Source organism: Vulpes lagopus, chromosome 7, assembly GCF_018345385.1.
Source record: "Vulpes lagopus strain Blue_001 chromosome 7, ASM1834538v1, whole genome shotgun sequence".
NCBI classification, from domain to species: Eukaryota; Metazoa; Chordata; class Mammalia; order Carnivora; family Canidae; genus Vulpes; species Vulpes lagopus.
In genome coordinates, this window is record NC_054830.1 from 111,429,677 (window position 1) to 111,457,412 (window position 27,736).

At 49.3% G+C, this 27,736-nt stretch overlaps 1 protein-coding gene and 1 long non-coding RNA gene across 4 annotated transcripts in view; one reads left to right on the forward strand and one right to left on the reverse strand.

Moving 5' to 3' along the window:
• On the reverse strand, nucleotides 1-21,818 carry LOC121494930. The gene is made up of 3 exons (XR_005988933.1): nucleotides 17,143-21,818; nucleotides 1,159-1,536; nucleotides 1-781 (listed from the first exon to the last, which is right to left on the reverse strand). It is a non-coding gene; the product is annotated as an uncharacterized LOC121494930 (long non-coding RNA).
• The window catches only part of SEPTIN8 (septin 8), a 25,946-nt gene continuing 14,831 nt past the window's right edge, over nucleotides 16,622-27,736 (forward strand). Inside the window, exon 1 of one of the 3 annotated variants that reach the window (XM_041762051.1) lies at nucleotides 16,622-16,911. In XM_041762051.1, the coding sequence (XP_041617985.1) occupies nucleotides 16,882-16,911 (30 nt within the window). In that variant the 5' untranslated portion in view covers nucleotides 16,622-16,881. Of the gene's footprint in view, nucleotides 16,912-17,136; nucleotides 17,157-27,736 lie in introns of those variants that run through there. The other 2 variants (XM_041762052.1, XM_041762053.1) reach the window with 2 other exon arrangements.

Below are 27,736 nucleotides of genomic sequence, written 5' to 3' on the forward strand. Positions count from 1 at the left end.
TCCTGGGATCATTACCTGAGCCAAAGGCAGTCACTTAACTGTCTGAGCCACTCAAGTGACCCTAGAAATGCATTTTTAGAAAGAGAGAATACATAATGACTTCACACTGAAACTTCTGAATCAAATTCAAGACTAAGGATTTTTACTTAATTTCATGGATCTTTTATCTTTTTTTCCCCCACACCCAATATGAAGTAAGCCTTTTACCTTTTGAAATGTCTGAACATTTCTTTATTCTCCCTTATGCTGAACTGACAGGTTAACTTGGTATAGAATTCTGGGTTGAAATAGTTTTCCATGAGAACTTTGAAGACATGCTCCATTTTCTTCCAAGCAACCAATGTTACTATTGAGAAGTCTAATGCCATTCTGACATTTTCTTGTATGGAGACTTTTTTCTTTTCATTTAAGGGAGCTTTTAGTATATTTTCTTTATCCTTATAGCTCTGACATATCACTATGAAATGTCCAGGTGTGGATCTTTTAAAATTAACCCTGATCCACATTTGCTTGGAAAGATGGATAGGGAGAAGTATTCAATATGTAGGTGGCCGGTTAACCTCTGGCTTTTACCTCCTCTTCTGATGCTTGCTCTATGTGGCATCGGTGGTCTCTGAGTCCACAGGCGGGGAGGGTGTGTGAATAAGTGGATGTAGTCCCCTCTGTGAGGGTTCTGGTCTTCATGCACTCTGCTTCATACGTAAGCACTCATCCTTCCAGCTGCTGCTTTATAGAAATGTGTTAAAATCCTTTATCTGAAATCTTGCAGATAAATCCTCTTCTGTATTGAGGAAGAAAAGAATATACTTTGCAATTTTTACTTATCGTCTCATCATGGACTCTTGGAAAGAGTGGAGATGGACATGAACTGGGAGCCTTGGCCCTCCCCTAGCTCTCTTCCTGACCACTGGCTCTTCTCAGTTTTTGCAAGGGGACTTGCTTTCTCTGAATTCTGTTCCTTCACCCCAAAATATTTCCCCTTCCCCACCTCCACCCCACACAGACTCTGTGGCTGGTGACTCCTGATCATCTTCCAGTCTATGGCCCTTCATCAAGGTGATCCCCTTGCTCCTTCACTAGATCTTCCCCCCCCAACTTGTGCTCCCCTCACATTCTCTGCTTTCCCCAGTGTCACACATCTCCATTCACTCCCATTACCTGCTCACTGCCTGTCTCCAGACTCTGAGCCCCTTGAAGGCAGGATCTCATCTGCCTTGCACATCATTATACTCTTCAAAGTCGTTCTCTCTGGGCAGCCAGCAGCCAATATGTGGCCAGCGTGGTTTTGAGGAAGCCATCAGGTAGTAGTGTGGGTGATGAGCTCGAGAGAGTCATGTCGAGGAGACAGATTGGGAGCTGGAAAAGCCCTGGACTAGGGCAGAGGCAGCATGGAGGGAAAAGAGAGCCCGGCTGTGCAGAAGTTTCTGAGGATGCAGGATTTGGCGACACATCCTACAGAGGTGAGGAAACGTGAACATTCAAAGATGACTCCACAGTTTCTGTCTTGCAAGAAGAAGAAAATGGTGTTGCTGTTTCCTGAGATGGGAAAGATTAAAGAAGGAAAAGGTGCAAGTTGAGTTTGGACAAATTGAATTTTTATGTTAAAGGGTGTTTGTAGGTCACCTGGGAAGTAGCTGCAAATGAGGACCTGGAGCTCAAGAAAGACATCTGGGCTGGAGCTATAAGAGTCATGAGCTCCTAGATGGTGGATGACTTAAGGGTGTGGGCGAGGCCTTCTAGGAAGAAGCAGGTAGGCTCTTGGGGAATGTCAGTCCTATAGGAGTGAGTGAAGGAACAGTTTGTGGAGGGGAAGAGGAAAGAATGGACATGAGGAGAGTCCCGAAAGCCAAAGGAGGAAAGAGTTTCAAGAGATAAGGACAGAGAGAAATGACTGAATTGTGGCATGACCATCTCCTTGGAAGATGAAGAAAGAAGAGCCGTAGATAGTGATGAGGAATTAAGTGCAAATATGATTTTTACTAAATGAACCCAGTGATTTCATTCAACCATATTTATTGAGGGCCTACTGAATGTCCAGGTCCTGGGGATTCATGAGTGAGCAAAACAGCTAAAAATCCCTGTCCTTGTGGGGCTCACAATATAGTGGAGGAGACAGAGGACAAATAAGAAAACTGAAATACACAGTATGTGAGAAGCAAAGGCTAGCATAGCAAGCATAATTGTCAAGTGCTAAGGGGCAAAAATAAAGCAGGGAAGAGAAATGGGAAACGTAGGGAGTGTTGTGAAGTCACATAGGGTGGCCAAGGATGGTGACTTTTGAGAAAGAACTCAGAGAGTGAGGGAGTGAGCTGTGTGAATATCTTGGGAAGAACATACTGGGTAGAGAAAGGACTATATTGGGAGTGCTCCAGGGACAGCTCGGAGTTGTGTGGCTAGAGTGGAAAGAACAAGAGAAGGGGTCAGAGAAGTAATGGGGGCTTATATCATGTACCACCTTCCCAGCCATGATATAGACCAGGGCTTTACTGTGAGGGAGGTGGGAGCCATTGCAGATTTAGGAGCATGGTAGTGACAGAATCTAAGTTGTGCTTCAACAGAATCGCTCACTAGCAAGAGACTGGGATTGAAAGTTCATGCTTTGAAGCCCCAAGGCAATGATATGCAGAGTATAGAAGGAGAAAGTTCAAAAGTTGGAGGTGTACTCAAACAAGATAAACATTTCTGTGGACCAGAAATATATCATCAATCCAGGGACTCAAGCACAGCCCCCCCCCCCCGATAGACTCACAATCAAGATGCAATGGAGATATCCAGAAGTGCCAGTGGCTAAATGCATTCCCCACAAGACCCATTGCCGAAAATCAGGTGCTGGGGTGGAGATTGTGCAATGAGATGTATAGTTTTTCATGTTTTCTTTCTTTTACATCCAAACTCTAAATGTATATGAATTCTACTTTTATTTATGAGCAGACAAATATCTAGAAAGACACGCATGGGAGTAGAGTGGGAGGCTGAGGCAGGGGTCTCCCAGTCTTTCCCTTTTCTAAACTTTGGGTGTATTTGGATCTTTGGCTCAATGAGTATGTACACCATAACACAGAAAGCAACAGAATTCTGGTGCAGTGTGGGAGAGTAGAAGCCACTGGGTTTGGCCAATAAGAGGTCATTGGTGGCCTCAACAAGACCAGTTAGTTTCTTGGATTTGTGGAGACAAGGGATAGGCTGCCAAAAGACACAGACACATGCGTGAGTTGACAAGTAGACTGCTCTTTCAAGAGGTTGAATAGGAAAGGGAAGGAGAGAAACCAGAAAGGTCCATGGGGCGGGGACAGGGAGGGAAGACAAGACTTGGTGTCTTCAAGGAGCCTCCATGAGAAGATGGAAGGAGGAGGGGAATGAGAGATTTAAGATCTGGGAAGAGGAAGGAACAACTGACCTGCTAACAGGGAACAGCCCGAGGAAGAGCCAGGAGCTCTTCCAGGCGGCATCCTGGAGCCCCGAGGGTTGGTGGTCCAGGCAGCACCGCTAGATATGGGTGTTGGGCTGGGTGGAGAGCGTGGGTAGGGCTCAGGGCTCTGGAAGCTGGCCCATACCTAGCAGCTTCAGTTGTAACAGTCTGTCTGCCTCTCACCTGTCTGGATTTCTCTGACTCTGCTGTGAGGGCAAGAAGTACTCCTGCTGTATCCCTGTGGCTCTAGCACACAGTAGGCCCTCAGTTAATGTCTGTTGATCGAAGGAGTGGATTATTCTTGTTAAAAAGAGGTCAAGTGGGAGGGCTGGAGGCGGGGGGAGAGTGACTAATGTTTGGAGCTGTGGCTGGGGAATGGGCCAGGGCAGTGGCCGGGAGCAAGCTTCAAATTTCTAAGCGACTCTGGGAGGTCTGCTGAGCATGGAAACATCAGGAGGTAGTGCTGTCAAGCAGCATGGCTGTGATACATTTTTTTCTCTCTCATGCAACTCTGGGCAGTGCAGGAGCATGCCGAGAAAGCAGATGGGTTTTTTGTAAGTGAGTTGACCTGCTGTCATCCTCTCAGTGGAGGCCTAGAAGAGTTAATGTCACTCCCGAGGCCCTGGCTTCCTTCCTAGAGAGGGTTTCTGCCTTGGGTGGGCTCATTCTTTGTGTTTGTAGCTGCTGTGACCAGAGCAAATTAGTGTGTAAGCCTCAGCCCAAATGTCACCCCCCAGGGAAGCCTTCTCCTTCTCTCTCCTTCTCATATCTTCCTCTGGGTCCCCAGCAAGGGTCCCAATGAGCCACCCTAGGAAGCCTGGGCTGGGGTGGGGGGTCGGGGGCAGTGTCAGCCAGGGTGGAGCACTCAGTGGGAGGGTGAGACCCAGGGTGGGACATCAGGGATTCACCAGCAGGCTTTCCTCAGGATTGCTGAGCCACACAGAGAAGGAACAGGACATTAGCTGAGACCTAGAACCCCAAGATTCTGGAGGCCAACTGAACGCACACAGGCTAGGAAAGGGAGATGGGTATCAGGGGACAAGGTGGAAGTTGGCAGACAGACCACAGCAGGCTGCTGGCATGAGGTGGCTCAGGTTTGGGCTTAATAATGCTGCTTCTTGTGCCTTTTTATTAGGCTTCCTACACATTTTGCTTTGCTGCAGGCAGATTCTTAAAGGGGTGGCCAAGTTCAGCCATATATTGTTATAATTAATAATGTTTATGTTGGCCATCCTGTTGAACTCTGAACTCTGGCAGGCAGTAGCCATGCCTTATCCTCATGCCCCCGGCACACAGGCCGTGCTCAGTAAATCTTTGTTTTGCGAAAGAGTAAGTGACCTCATTCAGTCCCAAACCTTCTACAGTCATACTAGCATGGGCCAGCACGATCCCAACAAGAAGCCAGCCAGTCCTTCCTCTCCACTCCAGGAGGGACTTCACAGATGAGAACAAATTCTAATCATCCTGTATCTGCAAGTTGTCAGAAAAATGGACTCTTACCTCAAATGACTTTGTCTGTCCTGGAGTCAGAAGAACAAACTTATTTTATTTTTTAAGTGAAGTATAGTTGACACACAATGAGCCATTAGTTTCAGGTGTATAACATAGTGAACTGACAACTCTGTGCGTTATGCTGTGCTCACCGCAAGTGTAGCTACCATCTGGCACCATACGATGGTATTTCAATAGACTTCAGGCTATATTCCCTGTGCTGTACCTTTCATCCTTGTGACTTCAGTTCATAACTGGGTAGTAGGAGCCTGTACCTGTACAGGCTCCCACTACCCTTCACCCATGTTTCATCCATCCCCCTATCCCCCCGCCCTTCTGGCAACCATTATTTTCTGAACTCTCATGACTTCAGGCACCTCCCCATTAGCCATTCTCCCCTTCTTTCTGTCAGGACTCAAATTCTGTTCAGATAGCAATGCTTCTAAGCCCTAAGGGACAAATCATTATTGTTTGTCATGTGGGGAATTATCTCAATGTGATGCAGTGTCTAAGTACTCCATCAGGCAGGCTGTTCAGAGGTCATGAGCAGAAGGACTTAGACACCAATTTAAGATCGTTGAATCACCCAGTTTAAGGACTCAAATTAATGCTTGCAGTGAAAAACAAGGGAAAGACGGAGCAGGGGAACCCACTTAGGGTAAGGTGTAGGCACGGTGGAAGGAGCCCACTGCCTGAATCCTGTGTTCCCTGGCCTTCACATTCTCCACCCATCCCTCCCTCCCTCCCATCATCCTTCCTCACTGAGCATGGTCATGAGAACCAGAGTCGAGGGGCTTGGCAAACAGAAGTTTCCAGGAGCCAACACATGCTCTATCAAAGAAACACGGGAGCAAGTATCCTTGGCTACAACCATAGCATGCGGATGACCCTATGGAAAGCTAAAGAAGAGCACTCAAGAGGTCAGGATGGGATCATAATGAGGGCCACCATGGGGGTGGGGGTGGGGGTCATTCCCAGCTGGGGATGACAGCTGTCAATCTGGAATTAGCATGGTCCTAACCTTACAACTTGGTTTTTCCATCCCTTTCTGTGTACAAGTAACACTCTTGTGTTCTTGTATCTTTTTAATCTATGTTCAACATCCATATGTTTCATTTATTCTATGTCTAGCACGTCTTGCAAGTTACCAACTACTGTCTATACTTAACACATTTTATGAATTTTGCCTGTCTTTTATTTTTTTTGTCTTCTACAGCAGACTTAAATATTCTCAGTAGTACAGCCAATACACATTATTGTACGTAGTGTAATATACACCTTTGGCAATCCTAGAACTTCTGAGTGGTCATGTGGCAAATCTCTGGTCAGTGAGTCCCTAGGGGGAATTTTTAGGGGGCATCTGGGAAAGATTTTCTTCCCTGACAAAAGGCAAAAGCAGTGTACAGAAGAAATCCTTTGTCCTCTTTCTGATCTCCATGTGTCTTTGGCAATGAAATAATGAGTGGCACATAATATACACTCAACAAACCATTGAATGGGTGAATAAAAGGCACCAGTGCCCAACTTTAATACCTGTGACTCTGAAATCATGCTTTGTCTTCTGATAAGCTTCATTCCTAAATCTAGGGTTGGGAAGATGGAAGCAGGATAGTGAAAACAAATCTGATGATGATCATTTAATAATAATAATAATATATTAACTGCAGCTTACATTTATTGAAAGTTTACCAGGTCAGAAATGGTTCTAAGCATTTCACACTTAATCCTCACACTAACCACATAAGGTGGAAATTATTATTATCTTTGTTTTGCACATGAAGACACAGAATCACAGAATGTAAGGTAAATTACCTGAGGTTACTCACCTGACAAGTGGTGGGCCTACTGCTGTAAAATTACAACAGTGTGGCTTTACACAACGCAAATTTGCTGTTATACGGTTCTAGAGCCCAACGCAGTCTTTCTGGGTTAAAATTTCTGTTGGCAGGGCTGAGTGTGGTCCTTTTGCAGGGTGTAGGGTTGAGCACATCTCCCTGCCTGTTCTAGAAGCTGTCTGAATTCCTTGCCTTGTGGCTGCATTTTTTTTTTGTGTGTGGCTGCATTAATTCTGATTTCTGCTTCCATTGTGACATCTCTTTTTGACATTCCTGACTCCCTCTAGCAAGACTCATGATTACATTGGGCCCATCTGGATAATCCAAGATAATTTCTCTGTCTCAAGATCCTTAACTTAATCACATTTGCAAAATCCCGTTTGGCTTGTAGGGGAATATATTTACAGGTTCTAGGATTAGGAGAGGGATATCTTTGGGGAGGTCATTATTCTGATTACTCCACCATCCTGCCCATGCAGGTCCTGGACCAATGGGCCCCCCATCCTGTAGCAGAAGCTCTGTCACACACCAAGGAATGGAGGAGTGTCCCCTCAAAGCTTTGTCTGCTTTCCTAAGAGCTTCTATCTTGTGCGAGCATGAAGGAATACTCAGTAGAGCAGTAATATGAACCAAACGGCTGAGTTATGGGGCTTTGGCCTCTTGTGCATCAGTTCATCTAGATTGTTTTTTTTAAAGATTTTATTTATTTATTCATGAGAGACAGAGAGGCAGAGGCAGAGACAGAGGGAGAAGCAGGCTCCCTGTGGGGAGCCCGATGTGAGACTCATCCAAAGACCCCGGGATCATGACCTGAACCAAAGGCAGATGTTCAACCACTGAGCCACCCAGGTGTCCCTAGATTGGGTTTTGTACATTAACCAGATCCTTAGTTCTATTTTCATTCTTCAGTCAGATGGCCTCGTTCTCGTGTGTGTCTGTTCTTTATTGCTAATTTGTTTTTATTTCTATTCTGAATTCAACTTAGAGTAATTTCTCTCAGTTTCCTTGAACTCATGCCTCTATTTTCCCTGGCCAACCCCTTGGTTGTAGGTAAAACCTTACCTCTTAGCTATCTTGACTCAGACTCACTGATTCCTCTGGATTCCTTTCAGCAGCAGCCCTTCCAGATCCAGTTTGTCCCTCTGAATGGATTCTCACCAGAGGTGTGGTTTCCAGGCTTATTTTTAGTTGCAGAGGAACCCTTCCCTGAAGTGAAAGCCCATCATATATGGGAGATGGAATGGAGCTGTCTGTGGGGAGGGGGTACAGCCCCTCCAACTGGACCCATTCTCCTCTCCACCCTTCTTCATGGCTCTTCTGGGCCCGAGTTGAAAACCATCACTCTGGGGACTCTTGGGTGGCTCAGTGGTTGAGCATCTGCCTTTGGCTCAGGGTATGATCCTGAGGTCCTGGGATCGAGTTCCATATTAGGCGCTGGCGAGCCCGTTTCTCCCTCTGCCTGTGTCTCTACCTCTCTCTGTGTGTCTCTCATGAATAAATAAAATCTCTTTAGAAAAAGAAATAAAACCATCACTCTGCATGTGGATTTGCTTCTCCCTAGTTAGCTGTCTCCTGTCCTGATGGCTTACTTCCTTAAATGCCTTGGCAGGCATGAAGCACGTGTCCTCTCTCAAATTTCCCTCATTCTCTTTGAAGGTTACATTTTCCCCAACAAGCACAACACTTTAACTTCTCATCTCTCTAGTGTGTCCCCAGGTGGGGCTTCCACTTATCTGCTTGTGTCCCATCCGTTCAGCCTTCAGGGCTGGAGGCCATGCTGGAAAAGGCTGGCTGGCCAGCTGCACATGACCTGGCCTCTCCACCATGTGAGCATTTGAAGTCCTTCACTTAGGCCATAGCTCTCTGGTTACTGAACAATTGACATATTTTTTTCCCCAGAGAATCTTCTTTGGTCACAAGCACCTTGGAAGAGCAGAGATGCTTCCAACTCAGGGAGGCAGGGGTTCCATGAGCCTGTGAGGAAAGGGGTGTGGAGGCCAAGCTGTGCGCAGGATCTTCCGGCAAGCCACATGGAGCCCCTTGTAATGTTGGCGTCAACCCTTGTCCTCCGACCCTTCAAGCCAGGTTTGGAGTGGGCTATCCTCCCCAGTGGGCAGCTCTGGATGGCAGGGAGTCCCGACAAACTGGGACTGGGGACTTGTGGGTGTCTCTGTGGCCCACTTACTGAGGGCTTCCTGGACATCTTGGAACACATTATGTGGGTCTTTTCCAAGCTCTGTTCTTTTTTTCTATTCTCATTCTACATAATTATTTCCATACCTAATCTTGTACTTATAATTGTGTATCCTTTCTCGAAGAAAGCCTTCCAAACTCTATAGGCTTCAGGCCCTCTAAAACCTGGATGTGTCCCTGCAAACCATGGTCTTGGGGCTCTCCCAGTGGACCCAGGGACCCATGCTCTAGGGGGGTTTCTAGGGGAGGCAAAGATTCTTATCTCCAAGGCTTTCCAAGACATCTGTAGTACTTTGTGTACAGGATGTCCATGTTCTGATGGAAGGCAGGGATGCCTAAGTTTTTTTTTTTTAATTTTTATTTATTTATGATAGTCACACACAGAGAGAGGCAGAGACACAGGCAGAGGGAGAAGCAGGCTCCATGCACCGGGAGCCCGACGTGGGACTCGATCCCGGGTCTCCAGGATCGCGCCCTGGGCCAAAGGCAGGCGCCAAGCCGCTGCGCCACCCAGGGATCCCGGGATGCCTAAGTTTTGAAGTGCTTCTTGTCCTGTCCACAGCATGCCAGTCCCACTGTAGAACCCTAAGGCAGAGGACAACTGGAAACCCATGAAGGTAGGGAAGGGCTACTTTCTGCTGGTTATTCTCCTTGTGCCACACAGCTCCTACACCCAGCTTTAGTGCAAACTTTCTGGAAAAAAAGATTCAGTGTGGTCCCTTCTCTCCAGAATGGCTTTTCTATCAGGCTGGGACTCCTGGTTTAGGCTTCAACCTTGCAGTACTGGTGCTTGACTACAATTCCTAAATCTAGCTTTTAAGAGTCACGTATTACATAATGGGAGAGTTTGCCTGCCTGGGACATCTCAGGACTTGTGAGTTCAGTGCCTAGGACCCAGTAGGTTTTTTTGGATCTGCACTTTGCTTTGCATTGTTTCATAGCCATTGATACAAGTCAGATGTGAAAGCCAGTGATAGCTAACACTATTTTTTTTGTTTTATTTTAAAGATTTATTTATTTATGAGAGTGAGCGAGCAAGTGAGCAAGCTTGCAAGGGATGGGGGCAGAATGGGAGGGAGAGAGAGAATCCCAAGCACATTCCCCACTGAGCATGGAGCCCAATGTGGGGCTCAATGTCACAACCGTGAGATCAGGGCCTAAGTTGAAATCAAGTCAGATGCTTAACCAACTGAGCCATCCAGGTGCCCCAGCAAACACTATTTTAAAAACATGTAGGGACACTTCTAGATATAGATAGTGGATTAAAGCTTCCCCAAGGCATTTCTCTTTCTTAATTTCTAACAAAAAAAAAGTAAATAAAACTACAAGGGAAATTTCCTATCAGCAACCAATACAATCAACTTCAAATTTGGCATCCAAAGAAAGATACAGAAGGTTTTGGGATGCTATGGAGTGGCGCAGCACATCTCTGCTTTCTCTCCTGTCCCGAATGCCCAGAAATGGGCAAAATCCTGAACATTCTCCCAAGTGCTCCTGAATCTGAAAGGAAACAGATGTGAGTCATGCCCTTATATTCTTCCTCTTCTGAATGAACCATATTTAAAAGGGTGCTGGGGAGAAATAGGGGAAGCAGGGAGTATGACCCATGGAGCTGACTCAGTTGATGGAAAGAAAACCCTTAGAACAACACTCCAATTGGGAAATTGATGCAAAGCCTGGGTTCTCCCCTTTCCTTGCAAAAGGTATCTAGTATCCTCTCCATCCCCAATCAGGTGACCTGAGCCTTGCGCAGGACATTAATCAGAACCTCAGGACAGGAGCACGTGCAGGAATTCCAATGAAGACTGCACTGTGCTTCAGTTGAGCTCTCCTCTCTCCCTTCCTCCCCTCCAACTTCCAAAAGGTGTACAAAATCCAAATACCCTGCCTCTCACTTAGGTCAGAGGGAAAAATAGACTGATCTCAAATAGTGGGGAGATAGTCAATGAGCTCCTCTCTCCTGCCATCATGTTACAGAAGCATAAAGTAGGTCTGGACAGAGCTACCAAATCAAGATGAAAAGAAACGGATGCCAACACATGGCAGCACATAATTAATGATAAACAGGGGAAAATAGTTGGCAAAAAACAAAGCCTCCTCCCCCTCTCGCCCCCACTCCTATCTCCTGCCAAAGGAAATTGCTTTCAATTGTTTCACATTGAAAACAACTTAATAAGAACACGAGTTCAATAATCGAAGGCTCAAAGATAGGATGATAAAACGAGACTTGATAGCAAGGAAACAAAATGAGGACAAAAACAGCATTATGATAGAACTAAGAAATAACTTAGAACTAACAAGAAAGACAACTAACCACACAGAAACTCACATTCCTGAACTGGGGCAGCTAAACAAAGTAAGGAGATTTAAGAAAGTAGAATTACAGAGCACCTGGGTGGTTCCGTGGTTGAGCATCTGCCTTGGCTCAGGTTATGATCCCAGAGTCCTGGGATCGAGTCCCACATCAAGCTCCCCTCAGGGAGCCTGCTTCTCCCTCTGCCTATGTCTCTGCCTCTCTCAGGAATAAATAAATAAAATCTTAAAACAAACAAAAAGAAATTAGAATTACTAGAAATGGAATACATACAAAGATGATCCAACATAAGGATTAACTGGTATCCCTGAAGAAGGAAAATAAAAAATAGAGCCAAAAGAGAATGCCTAATGCAGAAAAAATGTAAACTGCAGATTGAAAGACCCATTATGTTCCAGAAAGGCTGGATTCAGAATGGTTTTTTTTTGTTTTTTTTTTTATTATTTATTTATGATAGTCATATATATAGAGAGAAGCAGAGACAAGGCAGAGATAAAGGCAGAGGGAGAAGCAGGCTCCACGCACCTGGAGCCCGACATGGGATTCGATCCCGGGTCTCCAGGACCGCGCCCTGGGCCAAAGGCAGGCGCCAAACCGCTACGCCACCCAGGGATCCCTGGATTCAGAATGTTTAATACTAAGACATGTCTTGGTTAAAATCAATGAACTACAAAACCTGATGGAAAGTGACTTCTTTAGGCATACAAGTAGGACAAAGAGGTCACCTAAAGGGGGAAAATTCAGACTTGTTTCAGATCTTTTCCAGAGAAGAAAGTGCAACATCTACCATACTCTATGGGAAAGAAGGTGAGACCCAAGAATATGATACCTGGCCAAGATCTGGTTCCAGTGTATAGGCAACAGGCAGACATTCTTAAACATCCAAAACTCTTCTTGATAAAACAGCTTAATGATGAAACTCAGTCCATGAAGAGATGAATTGAAATGAAGAGCTTGCAATGGAGAAGCCTTGATAAAAGTCTTGGAATGCATTTAAATCTAGAATGTATACCAAGTAACTGCAATTATATTTCTACAGAACAGAATATGTTTCTCATAATCCTGGACAATGTAACAATATTAATATAAGTAACAAAAGTCAGGAGGCAGGGCAAGGGAGATTGGCAAGTGGAAAGGATCATACACGTGTGGGTACACACACAATTCAAATGTATCATTTTTAAAAAATGACTGAATATCTTAATGCTTTTCACCATTTTTGTTTACTCTCAGAGGTACCTTTCAACAAGTAAGGTGGTAATTGTGGTCAAGAAACATGACTTGAAGGTCAACTCTTCCTTCAGTTTCAAGTAAAATTAAATGTCATACTTCAAATTAAAATAGCATCTGCATTTTGGTCCAATTCTTGTAAAGTATCTCTGTGATCTCTCTTCCTTTCTTTAACTATGCACAAAAAGCTTTCTGGAATGTGTGATGTAATGGTCATTTCTGTGGTCGATTCTGAAAGGTCGTATACAGCTGGTTATTTTCTTGCATGTTACTTTGTAATATTTTAATCTTCCGATACATCTACGAATAAACAATTTTAAGTATTAGAAACAAAATTTTCTCAGACACCTCACTGCAACAGAATAGTCCAAAAACAGACTCAGCAGAGAGGGCTGCTATTTCCCAGCGTCTGCTCTAAACATTTTATGGAATTTTTAGCATATACATGATGGCCAGGATGCAGACCCCATTTCCTAGCTGGGGTTCCGGCCGATAGGATGTAGGCAGAGGTACCATATGGCAGCTTGTGGGTCATTGTTGAGTACTTGATCATTTTCTCTTTATCACCTTCATTGCTTCCTGCTGTCTGGAATGCAGATATCACTATATAAGACCAAGAGATCAAGACCTTTCAAAGCAAAGGGACACAGAAGGTGTGTATAGCGTGTCACATCACCTAGACTGCCTTTGTGGATAACATGAGGAAGAAAGAAAGTTCTGTCTTGTGGGAGCATTGGAACCGAAGCCTAACTGACCCACAGACCTACACGCATGCATAGAGAAATCTAGACTCTGATAACTATTTGCATTGTAAATCAGTGGGGAAAGACTAAACACCTGGCTTGGCACATGCACAAATCGTCCTTGGACCTAAACGTGACAACAATTTTAAAAACGCTTTGTAAGGGATCCCTGGGTGGCGCAGCGGTTTGGCGCCTGCCTTTGGCCCAGGGCGCGATCCTGGAGACCCGGGATCGAATCCCACATCGGGCTCCCGGTGCATGGAGCCTGCTTCTCCCTCTGCCTGTGTCTCTGCCTCTCTCTCTCTCTCTCTCTGTGACTATCATAAGTAAATAAAAATTAAAAAAAAAAAACGCTTTGTAAGAAAATGCAAAGGGAATATCTTTATGAATGTGAGAGAGGGAAGGACTTTCTAAAAAGATGTTTTATCGTAAATATCAGAAAGGAAACAATAGGTAAACAATACAACACCAACATTTTACTCTTTAGTATGACAAAAGGAACTATAACAAATGTAAACGACAAGCAACAGTGAAGTCTGTCATGTTCAAGTTCATTGTGGTGCCAGATGTGTATATGGGGTGGGGGCAGAGGGGTGGTCAACTAAGCAAAGAGCTGCATATCCATTCCTTTTTACCTCTCAGATAGTGGCAATGCATATTAGCTTATCAAAATATCTCAGAACTTCTACAGAAATCTTTTTTTTTTCTTGTGTGGAACTCAGCATTCATACATACAGTTATTTTATTTCTAACTGTGGGACCATTGTGTGTGTGTGTGTGTGTGTGTGTGTAACATCTATGAACTTCTCCTGGGTGTTTAAGGAACACATGGGAGGGGGATCCCTGGGTGGCTCAGCGGTTTCGCGCCTGCCTTTGGCCCAGGGCGCGATCCTGGGGTCCCGGGATCGAGTCCCGCATCCGGCTCCCGGCATGGAGCCTGCTTCTCTCTCTGCCTCTCTCTCTCTCTCTCTCTCTATGTCTATCATAAATAAATAAAAATAAATATTAGAAAAAAGGAACACATGGGAATGCTGCCATAAGAAGTAACCCTCTGCTTCATGTGAGAAACGATTGTGGCATTCACCTTTGTGTGCCCACAGGTAACTCTTACTCCTCCCATAGTTTTGGCCAGTAGTGGCATTGGAGGGGAGATGAAGGAAGTGAAGAGGGTGGAGACAGAGGTGGAGCAGGAGAAGAAGAGAGAAAAGGAAGAAGATGAAGAAGGGAAAGGGGAAGAGGAAGAAGAAAGAAAAAGAAATTTGGGGTTTGGGGAGTAGGTGTAAATTCCTCTAGTGAAGTGAACATATCTCAAGAGAAGGAAGTCAGCTGTAATTTGGGTTGTTCCTTCTCATAGCCATCAGCTGGGATTACTACAAGTAGACATTTTGAAACATGCCCAACTAGGAAAAAAAGGATCATTTTAAAGATAATTTAGGGGGTGCCTAGGTGGCTCAATTGGTTAAGCAGCTGCCTTCAGCTCAGGTCATGATCCCAGGGTCCTGGGGTCCAGCCCCTCATGGGAGGGTTCCTGCTCAGCAGGGAGTCTTCTTTTTCTCTCTCTCTCTCTCTCTCTCTCTCTCCCTCCCCCCCCTCTCCACTGCTCATTCTCTCTCTCTTAAATAAATAAATAAATAGATAATCTTTAAAAAAATAATTTAGGGCAGGTTTCAGAGAGTTGTGATGCAGAAAATGGCATTTGTGACAGATTTCTTACTAATTATGGAGGGAAAAAAAGGAAAGAGTAGATATGGTCTAGGATGGTCAATTCAACATTGATCTCTGTGTGTGCATGTGTAGTCTGTTTGTGTGTGTCTGTGTGTCTGTCTGTCTCTCTCTACTCTGACATTAAGGCCTTTATAGTCTTTTTTTTTTTTTTTTAAGATTTTATTTCCAAGTCATCTCTACCTGCAATGTGAGGCTCAGACACACAATCTGGAGATCAGGAGTGTGCTGTGTGCTCCACAAACTGATCCAGCCATGTGCCCCAAAGCCTTTATGGCCTAGAGAGAGATTTTATTAAGCATTTTATTTCAAATATAGTTTAAAGCTCCTTACTTATTTTGTCTCATTTAATCCTATGACATAGGTACTCTAATTCTTGTTTTTAGGATGAGGAAGAAGACGAACAGTTAATTGTGTAAGGTTAAAAACTTAGCAAGGGATTAGAAGCAGGATTCCAATCCAGGAGATTTGCCATTGGTACAACTCATTTCCCCACTGCTCTATTGCTTGTGGATAACTACTATGTAGCATGTGAAAACCACCACAGTAGAGGGGAACAAAGGGAACACATTGAGTAGGAAAGGACCACTGGAATCAGTTTAGTTTAGTGACAAGCTACACATTGGGTGGGAGAGGAAGAGAAAGCCATTTTAGGGTAAGAAATTTACCTACCTGCCTGCAAGCCAGTGGGAAGGTCAGGAAGGGGGCTCATCTTAAATCCAGGTGTGCCAAATCCAGATATGGTCTTTGGACACCTCCTCCCAGCACAAGTTTCTGAGTAGGAAGAACAGGCCACGTTGTTTCTCAGAAGATATTGGGGGTGATGTGGGGGAAGTATGGAAGGTGGAATGACCGGAGAGGAGGCCAATGGAGGAGCAGGAGGCAAATCTTGCCATATTCCCAAAGAGAGAGCGGAAAGGCAGAAAGAAGGGAAAGAAAAAAAAAGCGTTTTAGAGGATTTGGAGCTAGATTTTGTAAGGCTAGTCAGTGAAAAGGACCAGAGCTCACTGAAGCCGTCGGCTTGCTTTGAAGTGTTGTTTCTCTGAGATTTATGAACATTTTGAGTAGCAAGGTTAGCAGAGAGAATGTGCGTGCCCTGAGACGTGTGGTTCTCTTTGCACAGGGCCCAGATTCCACTGCGACGTCGCCTCCAGTCCCTGGGGCGAGCAGGGTGATGAAACTTGCCATCTAGCGCCTCGACGGTCGAGGTGAAATGAGCATCCTGCGCGTTCGTTGCGCAAGGACTCAACCCGCAGGAATGGAAGGCTGGCTGGTCTCTTCCCGGGAAGGCCGCCCGGCCGGACTCGCAGGTCCCGCCCGGGGTCCCGCCCAGGCTCGGATCCGAGCATCAGGTGGGGCCCCGGGCCCGGCCCCGAGCGGCGGCGAGTGCGCCGGTGGTCCCAGGGCACTGGCCGGCTCCGACGGGGTGCAGGCAGCTTGGTGGCGCGGACACCCCTGGGCGCTCGCGGCACCCCACGGTCCTCGCCACGAACCTGCTTCCCAGCGCCCCGCGCCCGGCTGCAGCCCCGCAGACGCCCCCGTACCGGCGCGCGGCCCCCAGCCCCTGCGCGCCCGGCCCCCAGCCCCTGCGCGCCCGACCCCCAGCGCGCGGACTACAAGTCCCAGCAGCCCCCGCAGCCCGCGCCTCCCGCCTCGCCGCGGAGACCCCCGGCGTCCCGGCGGTCCGGCTGCGCTCGTGGCGGGGCCGGGCGGGGAGGCCGGTCCCGCGGGCGGGGGCGGGGGCGGGGGCGGCTCCGCGACTTCTCCCGCCGCCGCCGCCGCCGCCGCCGCCGCCGCCGCCGCCGCCGAGGGGAGTTTCCAGGAAGTGGCCATATTGGATCCATTCAGCCGCAGCCGCCCGGGCGGAGCGCGTCCCGCAGCCGGCTGGTCCCCGTCGCGGCCCGGGTGCTCGCCCCGGCCCGCCCGCGCGGCGCGGAGCTCGCCATGGCGGCCACGGACCTGGAACGCTTCCCGGTGAGGGCCCTGCCGGGCCGCGGCGCGGGGAGGGCGGCGCGGGGAGGGGGCCGCCCTGCAGCTCCCGGGGCCCCAGGCGGGCTGTCAGCTCCGCGCCGCCGGGCCTCGACGCGGGGCCGGCCTGGGGCCCCCAGAGCGGCCCGGGCTCTGCGCGGCGCCGCGGCGTCGGGGGCGCCCCCCTGGGCGCGCGGACGCGGACCCCTTGGCGGCAAGGAGCCAGCGAACACCTACCTGGTTCCAGCCAGGTGCGAGGGCGGGCGGGGGCCCCAGGAGCGGGACGGGGCCAGTCCGGGATCCCCCGGACCCGCGCGGCCCCGGCAGCCAGCGCGCAGGTGCTGTTGGATGGGCACCGCCTGCAAGGATGGAGCCAGAGGCTCCGCGGGGCCCCTCGGAGCAGCCCGGGGTAGTTGCAGACTTGGATCCTGGAGACCTTGGGCCTGCTTTGCCTTCTCCCTCCACTTGTCTCCCCTCCCCACCCCCCACCTAAGCGCCCGGATCCCGGGCTTCGGTGGTCCCGTCTGAGGCAGCCGTTCCCCCAGGAACGAGGAGCGATTCTGCATTCAGCCAAGTGGACGTTCGTCTGGGCCCCGGTCTGGATGTGCCTTCTGCGGGGCTGCCGGCTGGGGTGGGCCCCGCAGGGGTCCCGGCGGGGCTGAGCCCCACCAACAGGCAACTTCCTGAAGATGTTTATAATTCACCTGGGGATGGGGGGGGCCTTTGGGGGATCGTGTCCGCCCGTCCCCGGGTGTCTAAGGCTGGATCTGGGTGTGTCTGGGAGGCTGGGCTGTGACAGTGAAGGAAGCCGTGTCCTCTCGCCAGCATGTGAGGCCCTGGTCTGCGAGAAGGGGGAGGGGAGGGAGGGAGGGCCCGGGCCGTTGATGGGGGGGGGGGGGGGGGGCGGTGAAATGTTGAATATGTGACTGATAAGGAATTGGTTCTGAGTCTAAATACGGGAGGTAGGACTTATGTAATTAATGCTATAAATACTGTCATCTGAATTTATGCACGTACGTTTCCCCTTTAATCTGAAAATACATTTGTTGGTCTACTTTGCAAATATGCATAAATGAAGCAGAAGCTGTTGGTTTCATAATTTCTACACTGAGGTGTTTTATTCCCATTGAGGAGGGGGCTCTGTGTCAGTCAAGTAAGTTTAAATATGGGGAGGAGCAGAATCAGAGGTTGGGTGAATCAGAGGCTTACCTCACCCGGGCACTATAAATTGGAATTTATGTACCCAAGGAGGGCAGTCCCTGAATCCTAAGAGACATGCTGATTAGCTGAAGGCCAAGAGATCTGTGAATGTTTGCGCATCTGTGCATGCATGTCTGTGTACATTTTTTGTGCCCAGCTGACCAGAAAGTTATGTCTGAGTCTTGTCTGTGGCCAGAGGTTGCTCTAACAGTTGGTCTTGCTGGTGGGAGCAGTATGTAGGGTAACCGGAATCAGATTGCCTGATATGAATCCTAGGCTACTACTCATTGGCCATGTGACCTTGAGCACATTAGTTAACCCCTCAGTGTTCTTATCTATATAATGGCATGAAAATATTACCTTCCTCCTAGGGTTATGGGGTGGATTCGGTAAGAGAATCCTGGTGAGGTACTTAGAGCACTGTCTGGCACATGGTAAGGATTCCATAAATGACACATGATACCTAGTGCCTGAGTGGATGTGGAAACTGACCCTCTTTGTAAGAAGGCAGCAGAAAATGGGTTTGCTCCATGCCACGGTCCCCTCCCTCGGGCTCCGTTCACTGTATGCCCAGAGATTGTCCTCAGTCCCTGAGCTGAGAAGCCTGATAGCACTGCCTGGGAGGTGGGGTGGAAAGATTCCCTCAGATTCCCCGTGTTGGCGTTTCTGTGAGGATTTCAGGTATTATGTCCTTGGTAGGTCAAGGCACAGAGAGGGGATTGACTCAGGTATGGCTGTACAGCCTGAGCTCAGGGGCCTTGGTTACTGCCAGGTTAAGCTGGCTGAATGGACGCCTTCCACACCCTCTGCACTCTGAGCCGTCAGCCTCCTGGGAGGACTTGCACAGGGTTGATTTGGGTGGAGACCAGGGGTGGGGTTTGGCTCGAATTTAGGAGTCTAGGCTCCATTCTCCTCTCCCGGCTTGTCATCCTGGGAAAATAATTTCTTTTTCTATCTTGCTATAAAATGGGCCCAACCATACTAATATTCTTCAAAGAGTTTGTGGAAGGTTAATTACAGTCAAGGACATGTTTAGAGATACGCTTTGGTGTCTCTCCTGCCTCAGGGTTGACTTTGGTGTTAAGTGCTGGCCAGGAGGCTATGATTTGATTGAGCCCCACCCCCCACCCCTCACCTCAGGCTGGCTTAGTGGTCAACCGGGCACCAGCTGGCCTGGGAACTGTCCCGTCCTGGAGCTTAGATGAGCATATGGAGTTGTACTTCGAGGTCAGTATGTGCTGGGTTCCTATTCCCCGCATGCTATATACAGGCTCAGTAGCCTTTACATCTTGTGGCTAGGCTCTGCTCAACCCTAGGTCAGCTGAGGGGTGTTTAGGGTTGATGTCTCCTGGCTGTGCGTGTCTGGGAAGCCCTCCGGGGAGTTTCTGTTGCCTCTTGTCTTCCTTGAGCAGCCAGACTCCTGTGTGCTTTTGCCATGCTCCTCCTCCTTGCTGGGTCCCAGGGTTTCCGGCCCCTAGGGCCATCTCCTGTGTTTCTTCAGTCAGAATCTGATGGGGCAGGGTTCAAACTCCAAGGCAAGGGAGGCTATAGAGTCAGGAGAAGTGGAGCTGTGAGGGGGAGAGGGAAGAAACGTGCAGCATGGCAGCCTCATGCCTGGCATTCCTCCCAGCCAGTCACCCCCCCCACCACCACCACCATCTCCGCTTTATCCCCAGCACCATCTGTCACTTCCGTTGTCACCCCTGTAATCTTGACACTTCCCCAAGAAGCAGGCTATCCAAGGAGTGCCTATTCTGTCCCTAAAGCAAAAACTGGTGGGAAGGGGTGTGGGAGGCAACTCTCTCGTGCAACAGGGCTCTGTCATGGAGTGGTATCTCCCTGTCCTGGAAAAATGGCCAGGAACCTCCTTGCTGAGCCATTCTGAGAGAGATACGAGAGCTCAGCAAGTGACATCTGTGAAGCTCTCAGTGCCTGGTGGTGGTGAGAGGTCATAAGTGAGCACCACCTGCAAGGCTGTAGCTCTGCCGCACCTCCCTCATGGGCATCATGCCTTGCTCTGGGAGCCAACTTCAGGAAAGTCTGCCTGTGATCTTGTTTGAAATGGGTCAGAGTAGGGAGGCTGGTGGGAAGGGACCAGTGATCCAAGGGAACACACAATAAGGGACTGACCAGGGTAGGGAGAGAGAAGGTGGCAAGAAGGAGCCCAATTACAGTGTCAACAAGATGGGAGAATGGATGAGGGCTGGGAACCTAGGCCTGACTTTTGTCAAAAGCTTTGGGTGGCAGGGAGGGCTCTGGATGTTTTGTGCCACTGGGTTGTGGATGGCAGCAACCTGCACTCCGGTGACGCTGCAGGTGCTGGTCATTGGTTAGTTTAGGTCTGAGACCCAACCCCAGCACCTGAGTAACCCTTGAGATGACAAAGATGGTGAAGCCCTCTGAATTTTGGGCTCCAAGATGGGCTAGGTAGAAGTATGTATTTGGGGCATTAACTACCGTGAATGGCTCTGTGGCTTGGGTCCAGCTGCCCGAAGAAAGCAGCTGCAGGATGACAGAGCAGAGGCCCTGAGGGCTGGCTGGCCTCTGTGTCCCCTGCAGCTTCTCTAACCTTTCTGCGCCTGTGTTGCCAGCATGGGTCTTGGGGTCCCCAGGCATGGCCCCAAAGGTACAAGCTTTGCTAGACAACCAGACATGGAGCTGTACAGGCAAGAGGGATACACATATGACTGGGGAAGGGATGTTTTCCAAGGGCAGCATGCCATCATGATAGAGTTGGAGTGTTCTTTCCTGGAGCCGTCTGTATCTTCAGGACTTACATGAGGAACCATAACTGGGAAGAGGTGATGGAAGACAGGGCAAGGAGCATCTTGGTTGTATCTTTACTTTAATTGTCTTGGGTGGTCTTGAGGCAAATTAGGTATTCTTCTCAGAACACATGGCTTCCAGGCAGTTCTTGGTCCCTATCCTGGAAGCCATGTTAGAGGGATAGTGCCAGGGGAGGAGGGAATAAGGACCCATTTTAGATTGTAGGTGCCAGCTACTCTTTGGGGGGAGGTGGGGGCTCTTGGGCTTGGGCCACCTGCATCCCAGGGTACCAGAGAGGCTTTGGGCATGAACCTAAATCCACTTTCCAGACCTGGTTTGGTGTGAATTCCAGGGTTTGAATCTGATACATTGCATGGCACTGGGGTGAATGAGGCAGGCAGCAGAATGATCATACTGCAGCCCTGAGCTTCCACTGGCCCATGTTGGTATCCTTATATTTCTCCGCTCCTTCCCAGCACCAGCATTATCCTGGGATTGGAGAAGGGGACGGTCACCTTCATTGCCCACATTCTCCCTTCCAAGGATAGGATCTCATTCACTGTGGAACACAGTCTGCTTTCCATCAGTGATGTCCAGACCACTTATGGCTTTTCCTGCTACAAAGCAGTGGGGGCTGTCACTGGAGTCCTGAGCCAAGTGGGAAGGTGTGAATACATGGGTTTCCAGTACCTTCTGAGGTCCAGAGTGCCTTTCCCATGTGCTCCATGGTGGAATGGACCACTCCTTCTCAGCACAACAAAACCCAAGAAGGTGTTGCGTTCTAGACTTGGGACAAGCTGATTTGGCCCAGAAACCAATAAGTGTATTTAGCTTCTTAGAAACCTTTATTTTGATATGAGAAGTGTGAAACAAGCTATCCTATATTGTTAAGTGGCAGCCCTGGCTTTCTATGTGCACAGAATGGGAGGAAAGTGCCCGCTAGTGAGCCAGGGACTCAGAGAGAATGGAGTATAGGGGTCAGGGCATGGGGTGGCCTTAGGCTCCTGGGGGTAGTTTTGCTCCTAAAGTCCCTTTATTTTCCAGGAAGGAGGAGGCGATGACTGGCCTTTTAAGAGTGATGGTGGCCTCCTCCTGGGGCCTAGCTACCATGTTTCCATTGTTGCCACTATGTAGGTTGTTCCTGTCTTCTCCCCAGGTTTTTGTTTTGTTTTGTTTTGTTTGTTGTTGTTGTTTTTGTTGCTGCATTAGGAGAGAAACACTTTTGTTCACAGGTGTCATCTTGACCGTGGATAGGTGAATCCTGCCTCTGTCCTTTCCTCCTGGCCTAGGAGAGCAACATCCCCCGCCCCTCCACATCCCCTTGGTTATTTCCCGTAACCTTTGACCTGGGCTTAGAGGCTTGCTGTGGAATCCTGGGATGTGAGCCTAAGCCTTTCCTGGGAAAATTCCTAGGATTCCTCTCAGACTCAAGGACAGTTGTGCTATGACCACGGGTTCTGGCCAGCGGCCTCTGCTCTGGCTATTTAAGGCCCAGGCTGCTTAGAGTAGCTAGAGCTGGGGGTTAGGGTAGTTTGTGCCAGGAACATGGGTGGAGAAGGCCCCCAGTAGAGCGAAGACTCCTGAGTTCATGCTCAACATTAATAGGGCTTCCCTAGGGCTGGGAATAATAGGGCTGGGTCTCTCTTGGGGAGTGGGCTTCCTCTTTGCCTGGTGCTCAGGCCAGTGGATTCTAGGCCTGGGAGCCTGGGGAAAAAGGGTATCTGAAGACTGAAGCCCCAGAGAACTCTTTGGAAGGCCTAAGGGTGGGGATTTACTCTTTGTCCGGGATTCGGGAGCCAAGTACCTGTACAGTAGGGTACCGTTTCTGCTTCCATCCCAACGACCAACCTGCTTTGGGAGTTTGACCTCAGGGTTCTTTATTTACCCATACCTTCTTTGGCTCTGTTGGTTCAGACATTCAGCAGATTTCTAATTTCTTCAGGATAAAATCCTATTCTTGTGTAGGCGTGCCATCAGACATGGTTCCTTCCCAAAATCCACCTCTCTTCCTGGTGAAAGGAGCAGCTCCTTTTGGCTGACAGTTAGGGCTGCTCCAGAGAGCTCAGACAGAGCATTTCCTGGTCAGGAAAAATGACGTCCTAGTTATCCACTGGGCTGCAAAACAAAATGCCATTCTCTACTTTGTTCTGGATAGCCAGGCATGGAGGAACTCGGTGGGCCTGAGCAGTTGTTATTTTGGTTGTTGTCTTTGATGTGCCAAAGAAATGATGACACAGAAGCCTGGGGCCTGGCTCAGGAGCCAAAAGCTTGTTAGTGATTAGAGAGGGGATAATGGCCCTGTGGAGTTTCCCCTGGAGAACTCAAAGCTTCCAACTCTGTTCTGGAGCTTTGAGAACACAGTTAGACCCTCCTGAGCCAGCACCCAGGACCTGGGGGTACACATGGGGCAAGAAGTGGGCCCGCTCCTCCCCAGAGTCTGAGCTGAGTTATGTAGCTGAAGACTCTTAGTGGGGAGCTCTTGCTTGCGAGTCTCCATGCCCCAAGAGTGAAGACTTGTGTGTGTTGTCCTTCCAGCTCACTCTCCTCCCAGGTGCCATGTTGCAGACTGTCAGGCCATGTACCAGGTACAACCCCTACATAGCTTGTGTTGGGCCCCATGGTCTTCTCGATTTGTACTGGTTGCCAACCTTTAAAAATGAGAAGTTGCATGTAAAAATCAGGATCTGTGGATTCTCCTGAAAAATTGTGAGATTTGGATGTCCTAGGCCTCTATTCCCACAGTTGGCTGGAGTTGCAGTACCACGGCCGCTGCAGCCCGAGCACAGGCTCAGCCATTCCCACCTCTCCCTGCGGGACCCTGCACTCAGCCAAGTCAGCAGGTCTCAGCCAGCGGGCCGTGGAGTGATGTGCTTGGAAGCATGGCTTTTGCAGGCATCTTGTCTCCATTCAGATCCTGGCTTTACCCTCCTGAGCGGTGTGGTCATGGGCAAATTACTTAATCTTTCGGAGCCTCAGTTGTCTCATCTGTTTGATGGAGGTGGTGAGACTACCTCACAGGGCTGATGCACGGACAAAATGACACTCAGAGCCGCATGTGGTGAGCTCTTGGTAACCGTTATGTATGGTTATCCTTGTCATTACTCTACTTTTTCTTCTTTGCCCATTGACATTACCTGCTTGGCTTCTCTAGCCCTTTGAATTTAAGCTGCGTTAGATGGAGCCCCCAAGGTCTAGGATCTGGTGTCCTCATTTTTTTTCTTGGCAGCCCTCCCAGTGCCTGGCTCATGCAGCAGATGGGCCCGGTGCATGGGTGCTGGGTGACTGAATGAAGGAGTCGGGAGCCTTGTAAGTACAGACAGGGCAGACGGTACAGCACAGTGGTTTGGGGCAAGCGCTTGGTTACTCTCAAACCCTGGCTCTGCCCCAATTTGTTATGTAGCGTCTGTGCACCTCAGTTTACTGGCCTATAAAATGGGGATAATGGTGTCTGCCACACAGGGTGGGGAAGGACTCTGTTGGAGCCTGTAAACCACTTGGCTTAGTTCATACCAAGTGGTCCTCAGTGAGGTGTTGGGGCATCATTTGACATTATTCCTTCCAAAGGTTGTAAATACTGAGACAGTTTCCTTGGCACACTTTCTCCTTCCCTGTCCTTACTTTCTTTGCTTTCTCCCTGTTCCTCTGTGTTTAGATTTTTACTTTGCAAACCCTAGCAGTCAGGATGTTCTCAGTTGCAAGTACTGGATAGGCCCACTCAACTAGCTGAAGCAGTAAAGGAGGGGAATATGGCCAGGGGTAAAGGGAAAAGCCCAGAAATAGAGCAGAAGCTGGCTTTCTCTCTTCTGTGATTTTCTTGGCACTGCCGTCCTTGAGTGGGCTTCAATGTTATGCTAGCTCCTTGGTTGTACGATGGTCATATGGTCATATGGGTTGAGCCTGGGTCACTTGCCTATACCTGAGATAGTCATGGGATCATGCTGATTGGCCCAGGGCTCTCAGGACCTACCCTTAGAGTTGGAGTTGAGGTCTTACCTGCAAATTGCAGGGCATTTTCAGAGTCACCAGGTAGCCATTGGGAGATCTAAAGTTTCTTTCTGAGTTGTGTTAACGAGACATGCCAGTGATACTTTGGGGACTGCTAGCTCCTCCTAGGCTGGGTCAGCAGAGACACCGGTTCAGGGACCTTGGAGTGAGCAGTATACCCAGGATCACATGTTGTTGATGCCAAATATAGGATCAGAGAGGTTGGCCTTAGTGACAGTCACACCACAGTAGACCAGGAAGTCAGATCAGTCTCCCAAGACCAGGGAACAACAGTGGCCTCATCAGGATCAGTAGCCATTCTTCTGTGTGTGTGCATGTATGTGTATGCACACCCCAGAGATCGACATTCCCATGGTCCCTGAGGCTCCTGAGCAGGCATTGATTGCTCCAGGTCTCTGGTCCCTGGAGTGACAGAGTGCAGCCTGGGCAAGAGTCTGGGAACAAGCTCCTCCCTATACTCCACACCCTTTTCCAGAGAGAGAGAGCTGAGTTGTGTGGGTGAAGGCAGCCAGGGCTAGCTGAGCCAGGACAGGTGGACTTTTGTGAGAACCCCCCCGCCACTACCTGCACCTCATTGCTGCGCTTAGCCTTTGGAGCCTGGAACTGTGAGAAAGTGGGGAAACTCAGAAACAGGATGGCCTCTATTTCTGTGCAAGTACTCTGCAGCTGAGTGTGCGCGCGCGTGTGTGGTTTCCAGACGCAGCTGACTGGGTGGGTTTTGGCGGCAGGCTACAGGATGTTGGATTGCATCCTGATTGTGTCACCCTTGGAAGAAGAGGATGAATAAACACATAGCCTTCTCTGCAAGCACAGCACGCCTTATATTTTGGAGATTTGCAGTCTCGCCTGAGAAGAAACATGCTCTAGACTAACTGTTCTGTCCTCCATTTGATCCTTAAGCTGCGATGAGCAGGTGGAGCCGAGACTACATAATGCAGCTCTGTGTGAGGTGGGCAGATGCCCCTGGGTGCCAAAGCGGTTGAAGACAGCGTTCAGTGGTTTATAAATGGCAGCGTTGTGTGGCACGTTGGGCATACTGGTGGGAGGGTGGGAAGAGTGGAAAGCCTGACCTCCCCCAGCCTGCAGTCAGCCTCAAGGAACTTCTAGAAGAGTTGGAAAACCAGGATGCATAAAATAAGGACAACGAATAGTGCAGGGAAATGGGGACACAGCCAAGGGAGGGGTGTGGAATATAATAGTAGAGCCGGGTCAGAGCAGGTGCCAGGGAAAAGGGAGAATAAGCTGTGGAGCCCAGACAGAGGGACCAGTCGGAAGAATGAATTCAGAGGTAAACTGGCTGACTCTGTAAGGAAGGCCTCAGACTATGAAGGGCCTAGAATGCCACACTGTGGGTTTGGACTTGACCCAGCACATCCTATGCTTTCTTTACTGTTTTTGATGTAGGTCCCAGTGAGAGGAAGCTGCCTTTGGGGCCTCTTTGTCTGGCTATGTTTGCAGCCCAGGGGGGAGCCTAGGCTTGAGTGGGGAGGTTGTAACAGGATCCCCTGGGGCTAGGGGATATGGGGAAAGGGTCAACTGTAGGAACAGAGGCTCCGTAGAGAGAGGGTTATCAGAGAGCAGGTTTTGGGGTAATACCGACTTGTTTGAGGGGGTAGCACAACTGCCCAGGGGGTCCACGTGGAGTCTTGGCTGCCAGCACATGAACCTGGCCGTCATCATCAATGAAATGCTGCAGTGGCTGAGCCAGGGTGTGGGGTGAGGGGAGAGAGACAGGCATTATTGGTCAAGGAGGTTAAGGTCAAGTATGTGTGTCTGGGGGCTCTGGTTGAGAGGAAAGAATGGTTGGAGGGGTTCTGGCTGAGGCAACAGCCTGTGGCTACTAAGAAGTCAGAGAGGGCTCAGGTGCTGAGCAGATGCCTCTGTAGGAGGGCAGGCAGCCAGGGCCTACTGTCTGGTATCCACATTGGTGTGAGGGCTGACGCTGTCCTGCTCTGTAGCTCCTAGGGCTGCCTTCATCTAGGCCTTTGTCCTCCCCTCTGGAGCTGAGGGGAGGACAGAAGGATGAGACTCACACCCTTGGCCCTTCCCTGGCCTTGTCCTTTCTAGTGGGCAGTTAAGGCAGAGGGCCTCAAGAATAGAGGGGATGTGTTTCTGCCCAACATGGAGTTGTTAGAAGCCTGCCCTCACGACGGCCAAAGCTGGAAAGGCTGAGCCTGGGAACCTTCCCTTGGAGGACAGCATTTTATCCCCATTCCCAGGGAAGCAGAGAAATTATCTGCACAAATTGGAGTCTGACTTTGACCCTCTCCTTCGGGTCTTGGTGGTTTCTTTTTATAGCGCTGTGGGCCAGCTCCACTAGCCCCAGCTCACTCGGGACCTGCTGCCTGCCTCTCTCCTGAGGCCAGGCCTCCATTTTTTCATCTAGAATCCTCTGTCCAAACAACCAGGGTTGGGGTGGGTGTGGGAGGGTGGCATGAGCCAGAGCCTGGGAGTCCCTATAGAACACCACCAAGGCAGGAGAGTGAGGCCTCAATCACAGTGCCTCAGAGACTAGCCCTGAGACCCAGTTGGTAGGTGTGAGGGAGCACTGGCCCTGTTATCAGGGCCCATTTGTGTACTCCATGGTTGGGTGCCTTGGGAGCAAGGGGTGCATGTGGGGAACTGTGAGCCTGGCCCAATGGGGGAGGGCCCTCTGATGGAGAATAGGTGTGAAGGGGTCAGGCCAGACCTGCCTCTGTTTGAATCTTGCTTCAGTAGGAGTGTCTGTGAGGTCTGGGAGAGAGCTGCCAAAACATACACACTATCCAGTCTTGGCCTCTTGAAATCTTAATTTAAGATCCAGGGACCATCTGGGGCCTCTTCTTGGGCAGGAGAACAGGTGTACCCTCCAAGGTAGCAA